Source organism: Neolamprologus multifasciatus, chromosome 16, assembly GCF_963576455.1.
Source record: "Neolamprologus multifasciatus chromosome 16, fNeoMul1.2, whole genome shotgun sequence".
Lineage (NCBI taxonomy): Eukaryota > Metazoa > Chordata > Actinopteri > Cichliformes > Cichlidae > Neolamprologus > Neolamprologus multifasciatus.
In genome coordinates, this window is record NC_140454.1 from 32,427,606 (window position 1) to 32,442,566 (window position 14,961).

The 14,961-nt window shown below is 40.3% G+C and overlaps 1 protein-coding gene across 1 annotated transcript in view; it reads left to right on the forward strand.

The window, feature by feature from the left end:
- The window catches only part of tmem163a (transmembrane protein 163a), a 66,630-nt gene that overhangs the window by 31,765 nt on the left and 19,904 nt on the right, over positions 1-14,961 (forward strand). The window contains exons 3-4 of the mRNA XM_085135233.1: positions 13,269-13,312; positions 14,357-14,448. Coding sequence (XP_084991359.1) covers positions 13,269-13,312; positions 14,357-14,448 — 136 coding nt within the window. The remainder of the gene's footprint in view (positions 1-13,268; positions 13,313-14,356; positions 14,449-14,961) is intronic.

Below are 14,961 nucleotides of genomic sequence, written 5' to 3' on the forward strand. Positions count from 1 at the left end.
AACAACAATAAATTCTATTCTATTCTATTTTATTCTAGTCTATTCTACTAGTTAAATGTAGGTGCTACTTTGTGAGGTTTGCATGAATGCATGCATCATCATGTTATTTTATATCATTCTATCTTCAGTTTACTTCCTCTAGTTTTTTATTGCGCTACAATGAAAATGAATCCTCACCTGAAATATCTCTGAATCAGCACCTCGTCAAGGTCAGTGACAGAGACATACGTATTGAATAGACTAGCGAGTACACAGTGGCAATGAACACATTAGGTTTTTTTGTTTGTTTGTTTGTTTTGTCCTCTGGAAGTCAAATAATAGGCAATGCCAAAGCAGATAATAAACATTTTGTATCTAGATTAAAAGTATAGCGTACTACCTTAAACAGTGTGCTTAATATTTGCATGCAAATCTACATAAAGTTAGATTTAAAGTTGCAGGCTTTCATACCATTAAATAAGCAGTACAGGGATAGATGTGAATCATTTCCTGTCCTGTTCATGCATAAATCCAGATTGGCGGTAGAAGGCTTCTGCTTAGCTTTTTCATTTGCACAGAGGAGGGTTTTGCAACTCATTGATTCTTGTTTTACTCGAGCAGCATAGATGGAAAATGTTCTGAGGAAGAGGTGCCAGGGGAAATTGAGTAATAGTGATACAAAGTGAGGCTGGGAAATTTCTGTAGCTCTCAAGTGCATGTATCTCACTGAAGAAAGAGAGGGAAAGAGTTGGCGGGAGATCAGACATTCAAGCTAGTGCAGGGGATCAGGTGTCTCCGTGCAGGGCTAAAACAGACAGTCAGACTCAGCTGAATCCATCCTGCCATATCTGAAATTTGTTAGGTGACGTGTATGTCGGTGGTTTGGTTGTGAGCGTGTTTATCTGTGTGCCACAGTTGCTTGTCTGCATGTCAGACTGTAGCAGTTGTTCCCACTCACTTCACAGTGGAACTTACGGGCCACAGTTAACCACAGCAGCTGCCGAGTTTGGCTCCGTGATTTCCACTAATTATTACTCACTGTATCCCTGACAAGGAACTCTGAAGGCTCGAGTCTTATCAAAGCAAATAAATTAGTTAGGTAAACAGTAAACAGTGAGGAGAATATTTAATGGGCTTGCCAGGAGTGGTAATGGGCCCACAGGAAACGCTTTCCTGTGAGTCTTTATTGTAATTAGATAGGGAAGTGTACAGGGTGATTAGTGCATTTATTTAAAGCAAACAAAGTTTATGTTTTTTTTGTGTTAAATAAGTTAAATAATTGTATGAAAATATAAAAATTCATGCAGCTAATACCAAACAGAAGTAAGTTAGTTACACAGTGTCTGCATCAGATGCAGGTGAGCAGTATTACCTCCTTCAGTAGAGCTGTTTAATCTGGTTCACACGCTGTTTATAAGCTCCTGTCCTGTCTCCGTGTTTTTTTGTTAGGGCTTCAGTGAAAGTTATTTCCTGTTTTATTTTGGTAGTCTCTTGTCTTGTGTGCCTTGCATTGAGTTAATTTCCTTTGTCTTGTTATCCCTGATTTGTTCCCACCTGTTTTTCCCTAACCTCATTACCCTGCGTAGATATGTCAAGTCTCCCCTCGCCCTCTTTGTTTTCCTGAGATCCGTTGTTTTCGGAACGCTAACACCTTGTCAGCTACAGTTTTTTTTAAAGAGCTCGGAATGAATCCTGCATTTGTGTCAACATCTTGCCCCCGACGCTGCCACACTTTGACAGCTAGATGATATTTTTGCTTTTTGACAACTGTGTTGTTCAGTTCAAGTGAAACGCTATATTTGAGTTCCCACAGTCAGTCATACTTTGTTTTGTGGTCAACTTTCTGTGGTGGATTGACAAATTTTAGCAAACGATGTCCAAGTTGGCAACAAAAATGAAAACAATAAAAAACACACAGTTTTGGCAAAGGTTTAGTCTCGAACAAATGCTTTCTACTGTGATATTGTATCGGACAAACGTAGGATGTCTAATTATTTAAAGTGTCTCATTCTTAATAATAATAATAACAATAATAATAATAATAATAATAATAATAATACATTTCATTTACAGGCACCTCTAAAGGCCTTCAAGGTCGCCTTATACAACAACAAAATAAAAGACACAACTATAAAAGTGAATCGAGGTAAAAATAGATCAAGTCATGATGAAGGGTGTACAGTTCTGAATAGATGGGTATTAAAACATGATTTAAAAGCAGAGAGAGTTTGTAGCCTGGAGATGTGGTGGAAGTGCATTCCAAAGTCTCGGGAGTCTCTTAAGTAAAGTCTTAATGATGCCTCAAGGTCACAGCGGAGACCTTGAGAGGAAATCTTGTTTGATGCCTCATAATTTGCTACAGGATGTCCCTTGGCTACCTGCAGCACAGTAATTCCCCTTGCTAAAGGAAATTAAGAGAATCTTCATTAGAAATGTCTTATGTACCAACACAATCCATTTATGACTCTGCTGGACTAAACACATTTGTGTCTAGCGTACCAGTGACACCTCTTTCTTGGCATTGAGCAGGAAAGCTGCAGAAAATCCTTGAACCCCACCTTAAAGCTTTTAAATGGTTCCAGGATGAAGCTTTTTAAAACCTGCAGGTGTTTCGGAAGCATGAAGCCAACCAGCCGTGTGCCTGTCCTTAACTTAATCTCTGCATGAAACCCCGTGAGTCCACAGCACCAAGCCACTCGCAGATGACGCCTCCCTCGCTGTGCCCATCGACTGCAGCTCTGCCCTGCTGCAAATCAATACTGCTGGGCTACAGTGAGAGAAGAGCGCTGATGAATGAAGGGAGTAGGGGAGGCCCGCAGGGAGGTACCGAATCAAGGCAGGACGGCTTAAGACGGGGAAAGAACAAATGGACAGAGGAGTGAAGAAAGTGACAAATTAAGAAGCATGACGACAGAGATGGAAACAGACAGGAGTGGTGGACGAGAGTAAAGCGAGGGAGGGAGGGAGTACAAAAGGGTGATTAATAGTAAAACGAAGGTGGGGTGATGTGGGGAAGGAGAATGGGGAGATGAATACAACTGCAGCAACAGAGGCAAAGAATGACTTCTCCTTTAGAAGGTAGGCAGAGACAAAGGGAGAGCAAGAGCGCCACCCACAGGGGACAAAGAGAGGAAGGCGGATAGAAAAAAGGGAGAGGTTAAAATGAGAGAGGTCTGAGGGGGAGAGGCGGCGGGAGAAAGGAAGTATCCCAGCAGGGTTTTCCGCAGGGTGAACTCAGCCATAGTGCAGAGCTGAGCAGTAGGTCCTGAATTATTAAACAGAATATTTTGCAGCTGAGCAAACGGCCGCAGCCATGTCGGATGTGTCTGCCGAGAAGGCAAGGGTCGTGTTTTTGTTTGTGTGCGGAGATCGAAATTTAGCTCGAGCTCTTTGGTTACAGGTCTTAATTTTTGATACTTTATGTAGATGTGCTTTTAGAGTTTGGTGTGTGAGTGTGTGTGTGTGTGTGGGTGGGTGGGGGGTCTGTGAATGGCCATCAGAGGGTTTGTTTCTCTGCTTAAAGCTGCTAATTAATGTGAAAGCAGCGTCCTGACGGCTTTTCTTTTAACTTCCTGCCCCAGCGGAGAGTAACAAGCACAAAGGAATACACACACAAACATGAATCTAATAATAGGTGTGTCTACTGAAGTCACACTCCTGTCTTCTATAAACTGTTGTTACATTTCACAAAATAGTTTTCTGAAAGGCGATATGTTTTGTAGTAAGGTTAGTAGTTTGTGTTTATTTATATAGTGACTCACAGTGACTCCCACAGAGTCTCAGAGTAAAAGTAAATGTCATCCTGTGGTGATCCAGTCGCAGCTGTTAGCAAAGCTAAATCCAACCAATCACTTTGCAAACCTCAAGAGCTGTAATGAACAGGAAAACTATCAATGGAGGCTAAAATGATCAGCTTTATTACGCTGCAGGCCACTGTAGGACAAACAACTCTGGCTCCTGTCCATTTATGAATGTCAGTCCGTTGCTGTTTACCTCAGCTGTCAACAGATTTCTTTAAAAAAAACAAGATAAGGACAAATATAAAGCAGAGATGTGTTTCTGTTAGAGGAGTTAACCTGTGGAATAGTTATGACAGTGATTTAAAAAGGTGTAGTTCATTTTCCTTGTTTAAAAATATGTTTAAAAATAGAGTATTAGAAAAATATATATATCAAGAATGAAAAGAGCAAAAAAACAAAACAAAAACAAAAAACAGAAAACCTCTTGATTCTTTTGCTTTGATGTAGTTACTTACTAAGGTGGTGGTGTTTTTTCTTGTTTGTTTGTTTGTTTGTTTTGTTTTTGCTTTGTTTGCCTTCTCTCACCCCAACCGGTCGCAGCAGATGGCCCCGCCCCTCCCTGAGCCGGGTTCTGCCGGAGGTTTCTTCCTGTTAAAAGGGAGTTTTTCCTTCCCACTGTCGCCAAAGTGCTTGCTCATAGGGGGTCATATGATTGTTGGGCTTTTCTCTCTGTATCTATGAAGCGCCTTGAGGCGACATTTGTTGTGATTTGGCGCTATATAAATGAAATTGAATTGAATTGAATTTTATTATTTGCTTCGAGCCCTGTGTACAGGAGCTGCATGCTAAAAGATCTTTTGTTAAAAGGGTTGGCGTAATAAGCAAATGCTTCAGCCAATACCTTTTGATAAGCCTTGTCTCATGCTTTCTTGCTTTGTGGTAGATCTTTGTTCTGTCTTCACTGAGATATTTGAATGCTAATCAATAAACATATCAAACATAATGCTGGGTGAGAAGTATCCACGATTCTTTATCCTGGAGGAGGCCCTAGAACGAGTCAGTGAGTCAGTGAAGCTCACTCGTCTTTGCTGACAGCGATGGTGACGTTTTTGAGGATACAAGTGTCTCCAGTACATTTTTTTCCTAGTTTAGCCCCACCTCCAAAAGTTTTGTTATCATTTTACATGCACTTCCTCCCAATGAGTGCAATATCTATCTACAATGTCTCCTTGAGTGAATGTTTTGTTCAATTCTTTGATGAACTTGTGGAGTGTAAATGTAGATCTTTGCCTACTGCTATGAGCTACAAAGCTTTGAAATATTTCACCTTACATTCAAATACATTTTATTTTCTTGTAAATTAATTTAAGACAAAAAACTATTCTACATTTTTGCATTTGCACTTTGAATTTATTTTCATCTTCAGTGCGAGTCTTTTGAATTGCCTTGCAGCAGGTCACCTTGAGCATTGTTAGTCAGAGTTTGTTTTGCTTTGATTTTCCACCTCGGATAGTAAAACAAAAAATGTTCTTTTCCAGTGGAACTGCAAAATTTATGCTCAGACAGGTGGATTTGCATAAAAATCTTGTTACGTCCAACTATAATGATGCATAATTCCTCCTCCCTGTCAGCTCGCCTCCTTCTGTGTTCCCTCTCCCCTCCTTCTGCTCCCTGTCCGGCTTTTTTGCTCCCCTCTCCCTCTTGCTCTTTACGTACCCGCCTCTGTTTGCTAGTTCCATCTCGTCATTACATTGTGCAAATAACAGATCTACCAGGACCATGTTTTCAAGGAATAAAATTAACTGCTGTCGAACCACATGACTACGATCCAACCACTCTGAATCTCTGTCCTCATCTTGGAACCATCTTCAACTTCAATACGAGTCTACTGGGAGTTATTTTCAAAGTGCAGATGAGTCACCTCGATTAGATTAGAAGCTCAGAGATGCATTGATTGGCAGTGCAAGAGTGCCTCCTACAATCTCATCTTTCTCTCACTTTAATCTCTCACCTTTCTCTGTCTGCTGCTCTCTCACCCGCGCTGTCTCACTGTGTCACTCTATTTGTCCATCTGCTGCCTTCTCATCCCTCCTCTGCCTTTTTCGCAGTCTCCCAGATTACTCCTTTCCTCTGTGTGATGTAAAATGACTTTCACATCCCTAAATTGAGCTCTTGCCCTTGAGGAACACAGGGGAGGACATAATTATGCTTCTATTTGGTTGCAAATGATTCTGTTAATTTAATACAGAATTTCCCCCCAGTACAATCAGCAACAGAGGAGATTTGATGGATAACAAGTATTTGCTGTAGAAAGTGCCTCTGTGGATATACACTATATTTCTCAACAGTTTGACCAGAATGAAGCAGATTCTTAGCTTTAACATCGTAGATATTTACAGATCAGCTTTAACCAATGGCACAGGGTCCTGGCTCTCTCACCCAGGGTGTCCAGCTTTTTGTGAACTCACGATTTATTCATTTGCATTTAGGAGATAATTTATGTTCAAGTTCTTTATTTTGTCTTACAAGTGTAATATTTCCTGGTGCCTCTGAGTTCATCGTCATTTCTAGTCTAGTAGTATGTTAGTTTCTTTTCATGGCCTGTCTGTCCTAGTCTCATTTCTGTGTTTTGTCCTCTCCTGTATGAAGTCTGTCTCTGTGCTTGTCTTTGTATCGAGTCTGCCCACCTGTTTCTTTGTTCAGTTACTACGTGTTTTATTTTGATAGTCTCTCATTTCGTGTGCATTATGTGTAGTTTTGCTTCCCTTGTCTTGTTAGTTAGATTTAGCTCAGCTGTGTTTTTTCTCCAGGTGTTTCCACTCTGGCGTAATCTGTGAGTTTGCATCTTTGTTGTGTTCTCATGGTCCGTGTCTCTCCTCGTGTGTTCTCCAGTTTTAGTCGTGTTTGTTCCTGACCTACATTATGTTTATTTTTGTGTCCAGCAATAAAGCTGCGCTTGCATTTTACATTACGTCCTCTGAGTTCTGCCCATCATACAGAACTTCCTGACAGGGAAAATTCAGGAAGGTCACATTACTGGTGGAGCTAATGTAACTCCAGCGATTGCTACTAGAGATGGGACTTCTGGTTGAGAACCAGGCCAAAACTGTCCAATCACTAGCACCGTTTACCTCAAATACTATTAAGTTTATTTTACCAGCGCTTGTGTGAATCATGAGGAAGCCTTTTATTCTGTTTCTACACTGTGTTCACTCTGAGATAAGAAACCAGTTCCTTTGATGCTGAAAACCTGTGTAGATCTACAGTTTTGAAAACTGATCATCTCTGTGAGGTTCTCTGAGGTCTTGTTTTCATTTCAGTTTCTATCCAAATACAGACATGCTGTGGGCATCAGAGCAGCAGTGCCTTGGCCAGAACAGGGTGACTCCTCTGACTGCAAAATATAATGTTATCACATAGACGTCTGTAAGAGAACAGGGCATGCTTTAGTTCATGCGACTGGTATCTCAGTCAGCTGCTGAATGCAACTGACTCGGTGCTGTAGTGGGGGGGATTTTACAAACCAGCGGTCGACATCACAGTGACTTCATCTTATGCACTCCACTTTATCACTCTCAAACCTTTTCCTTCTGCAGAAAACATGACTCTTCTTCTTTTGTCCAGTTATTCAAAGTCCAATATTAGCTGCATGCTATTCTCACAGAGGCAAAATCCTTTACAATGAAAAGTCAATGCAGTAAGAAAAATTTGCACCAAGTGGAAACCAAAGGAAACGAGCTTTAAAGAGCACCAACAACCCATTAGAAAGGGGGAAGTCTGTCCAATATAGTCTGTAAGCTTTTATCATTTATATTTTCATTTCTGCATATTGCCTCAAGCAGAGGACAGCAGAGCTCAGAAACTATTAATAGTCATTATGAATGCTTCCACCATGTCTCGCTCGCTGGTCCTCAACACCCCCAAGAGTTCAAAGCCTGGTCTGGAAGTGATGTCTGATCAGATGCTGCTTCATCCAAGTCCTGCTTATAATCAGTGATCAGTGCCAAGGGAAGACTAGAGCCAGAGAGCCAGAGAGAGAGAGAATATATTGGTGCTGGCTCTGGCCCCAGTTCTTGTGTAACTCACTGATAATTAGGTTTTTACTGCTGCCAAGTCACAACCATTGCTACAGCTAAGAGGTATGCAGGTGTTGACAGGACATCGAAGTGGACTATTAGCAAATCGAATATAATAGAAGATTGTCAGACTGTTAGACTGTTCTTATTAGAACTGTGTTTTCCTCAAAATAAGTACTGCAACACAGAAGAATCACAATTAAGAATTTCCAAGCTATCAGGTTTTTTTAAACATTTTATGTATAAAACACACACATCTAATTGTGGGGACATCCAATTAGAGCTTTCTCTAGCCCCTTAACCTAACCTTAACCATGAAAAACGAATGCCTAACCCTTACCGTAAACCTTTTTTTTTTTTTTTTTTTTTTTTGTTGCCTGTCCCGTTTGGCTCTTTTGCCATCAGAATTATTGTCTAAAGGCGAAGAAAGATGCCCAACGGATTTTCTTTACCAAATTGACCATCCCAGCTTTGCCATAATGGTCCATTTGATTCACCTTTTATTATTTATTTTATTTTCACTTGCTGAATACGGGACAGACTTGACTGGGGGAAAGAAAAGGGAGAAAGAAAGAGGGGAAGAAAAACAGTTGAGAAGAGGGACGGGGGAGAAGGGCAAAAAACAAAAACCAACAGAATAAGCAGAAAAAAAAAACAAACAAAAACACATATATTGATCACCTGGATCACCTGTTGAGAAAGAAAAAAGAAAACAAGCAGAAGAAAACGAGAGTAATAGAATAAACAACATCACAATGATATATGGGAATATGACAGTAAATACTAAATATTAAACATTATTGTGCAGCACGTAAGATCGACAGCACAGTGTGCTTTGAGGTAGGAGCCAAAAAGGGTGTAGTTTGTGTGTGTGAGCACCCGTGTGTACACCTGTGAGCATGGACGCGCTTGTTTTTAAAAGGTTCCTTCATGTAATGATCTGCTAGAGGGTGTGGGGGGGCCACAGCCCCGTCCTCCAGGGCATGAAGCAGGTATGGAGGAGATCCAAACTCCAGACATCCAGAGGCCCCCAGAACACAAGAGACCAAGGAAGACCAACAGAGGGGCAGCTGAGCCACTGTCCCAGAAAGAGCTGAGGAGTAAAACCTAACCATGACCCAATTACAGTGTTGGGGAGTAACGGAATACATGTACCGCCGTTACGTATTTAAAATACAAAATATGAGTAACTGTATTCCGTTACAGTTACCGTTTAAAAAGGTGGTATTTAGAATACAGTTACTTTGTTGAAATAAATGGATTACACGGCGGTACTTCCCTGTTTCATATTGTGGCGGGTCAGGACTGTTTGGGTTTTGTTTGACAGCTACGTTCTGTTGTTCCAGGTGGCAGCGTTACGGTTGCCATGGTTACAGGGTGACTCTCTCTGCGTGTTTCCTGGGTGAGAGAGCTTGTTGTGCTAAGCTAACAGGCAGAATGCTACAGGTATAGCTCTAAAGAATGTAGCATCATGGGCAGTGTAGTCCGTGCTGCAGGGAGAATGGACTGCCATACACGTTATGTGTCTGTGAGCGAGGGAGGGAGAAAAAGGAAAAGTACGAGCTGTCATCGAGCAAAAACGGGAGCTGGAAGCATGTAAATATAATAATAACCACTGCAGCCAAGAAGAGAGCCTGACGAGCTCAGTTGTAAGTAAGCTATTAAGACTCGACTGTACACCGTGTTCGTGTTTTCCTCTGAAACAATAAGTGCCGTTGGAGCAGCCGTTCAACGCCTCTCTCTGTCTCTGGCTGGCAAAGTTGACCCAGACAACAAAGTAAAGCTAGTTTTCAGCTACGAGCCGACACAGAACCCACCGTATTAGCCAGAGGTCCCTTTACTACGGTTCGGAGCCACGGACCTTCAGTAACAGTAATAAATCACAGCAATAGTACATTCATGTAGTTGTAAACAGCATGATAATATATTAAGTAATCCAAAGTATTCAGAATACGTTACTCTCATTGAGTAACGTAACGGAATACGTTACAGAATACATTTTGGGGCATGTATTCTGTAATCTGTAATGGAATACATTTTAAAAGTAACCTTCCCAACACTGCCCAATTATAACCTTTTCACTAAAACCACATTTTGAGTCACACATATGTTTTTAAACTTGTGGGGACCAGCATTTTTGTCCCTATAAGGGCTGTTGGTCCCCACAAGTATAGTAAACTTCCAATTTTTGGAACACACACACATTTTTGCTCTTATTCACGTTCCCATTTTTCCCCGGACTCTATATGATTCTCACACCTGCATCTTTCTTCCAGTCCGCTGCTTCTCCTCCTTCTCTTGTAAGCACGTACCCCCTTTCTTTTAGTTGCTCCTCCTTCTCATTTATATCCTCGTACCCTACACCCTTCTTTTTCCTCCTTCCTCTACTCCATTTCTACCATGCTCTGCTTTGCTTTCCCTCTTTGTTTCCCCAGTCTTGTTAGCACTGGTCATGCATGCTTGACTCCCTGATTAACTAACAACGCAGAGGATGTTACACAGAATCGTGTCTGCTCACCTCAAGAGAGGCATCGATTTGCTGGCAGGCGGTAACCACACAGACGGCTGACACATTCAAATGAGGCTGAGAGCAGAAACTGGAGAAATGAATACATGCTGGGAGAGGAAAGAGGCTGCTATTTAAAAATTAGCAGCTTTATTTAGGGGAGAATTCTGTTTAAATAAAGGGGGGCATGAAGTGAAAGACAAATATGATGAATGAGGAATAATATCAGCAATAACAAATGAGTTAATAGATGACGAATCTGTTCTTTGAAGCACTGAATACATTTTAAATACAGCAGAAAAATCTCAGGCTCATTGTTTCTCTTATTCAGTGGATAATTATCTTGTGTGAACCATTTTGGCTATTTTAAAGATTGCATCATATATAAATATATATAAAAAAGTATTTTCTTGCTTCTGAATATGCAACAGTTTCAATAATATCTGTTTGAATTTCTGGCACCAAGCACAGAATCAATCACCACAGCTAATTTTCTAATAATGTAGAATTGCATATGATGATGCGCGATACTAGATCATCTCCAGGATACTGAGAAAAACTTACACATGTTTTCTTTTCCCCACACTGAAGTAAAAATGTAGAATACAGGCTCTCAACTGTACTGTCCAGGCCAAAAACTAATGGTGATAGTGTGATAAGTTATTGGAATCATGATGATGTCACATCCACATCCTGTCTGGGTCTTATCAGTGGTAAAACACTTGCGCTATCCTCACATACCTACGGTGATTTTCCCTTCTTGTGTGGGTACGTTTTTAACTTTGTTATAGCGTCCTCTGCTGATGGTCAATACTTCTCAAACTGCATGTTTGTCAGATATTTCCCAAGATGTCCTGGACAGATGTTACTTGTATTTAAAACTGTGTAATAAAATGAAAATGGATGATTGCACCTCATAAAGTTTGTATTTGAAGCATCGGACACAGAGGCCTTTACATCCAGGAACAGATTATCTAAAAGTCTCTCCAGCCAAGCCACCATCACCGTGTAGGTAAACAGAGAGCCCAGAGGAAGAGAGGACCTTACTATCAACAACTGGGAAAAAGCTGAATAAGGATGATTCACTGATTGTTGGTTTGACACAAGGGCAGTGAAGTCGTCACACCAAAAGTCACAAATATAGCTGCTTAACAAAACTAAAGTTTAAAACTGATACATAGATCATTACACACATACACGCTCATTTCTGTCTATGAAATGCATCAGAGACAGTGTAGTGACCAAATGAACCCAATGCAGCTACCTCAACTCAGACGAAATGTCCAGTCTAACGCCTTTCAAATAAAGACAAACTATGAGCTTGATGTTGGACCAGGGATAATGTATTGTATATATACATAGTAGACAGAGGAGTCACCACGTGTGCGACTTCCCTGTGTTAGCTTTCTCAAACATTCTCAGTTCGACTTTTTCTCTTGACTCAGCAGATGGGTCGGAGGTCTGGTTGAGCCCCAGAGATTCATAAACTTTGTATGTGAAAGACAGTGAGAGAGTTTGTACATGAGGGCGCAGATAATCGTGAAAGATGGTGAACGTGACTCAGAATTAAGAGGAGAATCTGGGTGATGCTATCTGGGACAAAACCAGACACAAAGACAGCATATGTGTGAGCAACCACGTGTTATCTTCGGTCTCCCGTTCAGCTTTTCCATCCTTTCTTCTCCACAGTGTTGGCATAGCTGTAGCACAGCTAAGCCTGATCCTATCCTCATACTGGAGGCATCAAAAGAATTGAAAAGTTTGTAACACAGTTGTAGTCATCAAAGCTTGTCAAATAAGGTCACATCCCACCTGAAACTGTGAAGCATTTAAGTCTCAGAAATGGCCAAAAGGCTTCCGCTACAATATATATATATATATATATATATATATATATATATATATATATATATATATATATATATATATATATATATATATATATATATATATGACAACAAAACCAGAAGGAAGGAAAAGAAAAGGAGATACCAGCCAAGGGAAAGACTTGGCGAAGAGAAGATGAAAGCTTTGAGTTCAAACCAACTGCCATCTTGCCCTCAAATCTCCTGTTGCCATGGTGATTAAACTGACCATGTGCTGTCCCCTGAGAGTCTCCCTACCTCTCTCACACACACACACATGCACTACCACACAGAAAGAGGGGCGAGCACACCAGGACAGGTAGATGAACAGCACAGGTGTGGTAGATAAAGGATGACAAAACCTTTAATCCTATTCGAGGAATACTTCATGTTGCGTTATGTTGCGTTAGCCGATCATTAATGTTGTTAATAAACAGTTAACCGTGCCAAGTTTACATGTATCAAACTCGGATGGCCTGGAGCATCATCAGATGGACATACATGAGTGGGTGTTTTTCTATTCGTTTTTAATGCTTGTTGTTCTGCTTTGGATGCTACTGAGTAGGATTATAGACTATAAAGGACAGTGCTGTAAAAATCTGGATCAGATGAAGGTTCAACCTGCCAAGAACTCCTTTAATTTGCTCACATGTAAAATAGAGGTGTCATAAGTGGTATCATAAATAAAAATGTAATTGTTCTTTGTGGCACTTGCATTTTCTGCTTAATCATTTGCCAAAAAGACAGAATACAATAAACAAAGATTTAGATTTTAACTCTTTATTGATTGAACTCCAGCTCAGGTTAACCCAGGTTTTAATTTCCTGTTTCTAGATATAGTGATATAGTGTATGCATGTGAGAGGTGCTGGTGATTTCAATAGGAAGGAAGGAACATTTATGAATATCAGTGTTGATTTTTTAAGAAATAACTCATCTAATCACAGTCATTTTGTTATGCTGATTTAATAAACACATTGTTTCCCATTTAGCGTCACAAACCTACTGATCATGTGCTGAATCACATGTGCATATATGTTAGCGTGACTAAAAAGGAATAAAGACTTGTATGATGTAAACAGTCCGTCTCTCTCTCTCCACAGCTGTATCGTTTATGAGACACAGCGCGTCAGCATTTGGATTCGCCGTAAGTTCCCGCCCCTTTCTTCTCTCTATTTGCATCGATCAATTAGTCATAACTTGGGTGCTAGTGATTTATTAATGAATCCCAGTACCAAAGTACCATTGGTCCTTTTGTCTCCAAGGTAACAGGGCAGAGAAGGGACTAGAGGCTGGCGCTGTGGTTGGATGTCAAAATGCTTCTTGTGTTTGCTAAACAGATCTCCACTAGAACACAGTGGAAATCTTATTAGGAGGAAATCACTGAGAATTATCCTAAAAATATGACGTAATGGCAGTGAAGGTGAAAATTACAATATCCACACCCGGGCCCAGTGAGGGAGATGTGATTAGCCTAATGTGATTAAAATATTATAACCCATAATCTGCAGAGCTAGCTATCTCTTCCTTAAAGATTGGATTTTAATTAGCAGTTTAGTTGCTTGGCTGCAGATCACAGTTTGAAAACAGAAGCAGGAAGAAAATAAGAGGATGCGCCCCAACGCAAAGAGGTTAGATCATAGCAGCTTATCATCGATAGCTCTGTGAGACTTTGAGTCATCCTTTTCTTACTTTTTACATTTTATGATTTGAAAATTCACTAATAGCGATTTTATTTTGTGATCCGGCTTCAGGGAGAGAAGTTTTTCTCTGAGAAGTCCTGAATCCAACATGAAGCTGCTGTTAATGATGTTTATGGCTTTGGTTTTCCTGCCAAACATCAACACTACGCTCTTTGTGGTGCAACAGACTTGAAAGTGGTTCCTGCAGTTTTTACACTATAAGCCTTAATGAGACCCTTAAATCCTTACATCCACTCATCCCTATTCATACATAACCTGAGTCAGTTCATGTGCCCGCTGAAATTCTGTTGTGCTGAAATAATGCGTTATTCTCCTCCACGGGATTTCAGAATGAAGTGGTTTTATTTTCTGCACAAATAAGTTATTTAAAGCTGTCTACACGTCTTACTGGACATCTGATCATTTAAAGAGTCGTGGTATATGTCCAATGGATCATTTTGACCTTCCTCCCTTCTCTCTCATTAATTACTTGCTTCTCGTTTCTGTAGTTTGATGCCACGCTGGACGTCATGTCATCAGCCATCGTCCTGTGGCGCTACAGCAACGCAGCAGCTGTGCACTCTGCACACAGAGAGTATATGTGAGTACAAAACTTTATCTTTTGATCAATGATACAAGGGTGGAATCATAAACAACTCTCAAACCACAGGTGTTGTATGTTTTATTTATTTGTTCATTCATCTTTACTCTTTGGCTTCTTTTACCCATGAATCCCACCTCTGCTGTGAAAGGACTTCACCCATTCCCCTGCAATCCAGTCATTTCATGCATATGATTTTATCTTTCTGTAGTAAATTACATTTAAAAAATGATGGGATCCTATGTAATATATAAATAAAAATAGAGTGTAGTGATTTCATATTCTATTTACAATAAAACATAGAAAATATATCAAATGTTTAAAGTGAGAAAATTTTACTATTTCATTAAAAAAAATGTGGTTATTAGCTCATTTTGAATTTGATGCCAGCAACTCAAAGTTAGCATTGGGGAAGAAAAGGCAGTAAAAGTAAGTTGTGCTATAAAGAAACAGATGGACAAACTAACGAGGTTAATTGGCAGCCGGTCAGTAACATGATATAAAAAGAACGTC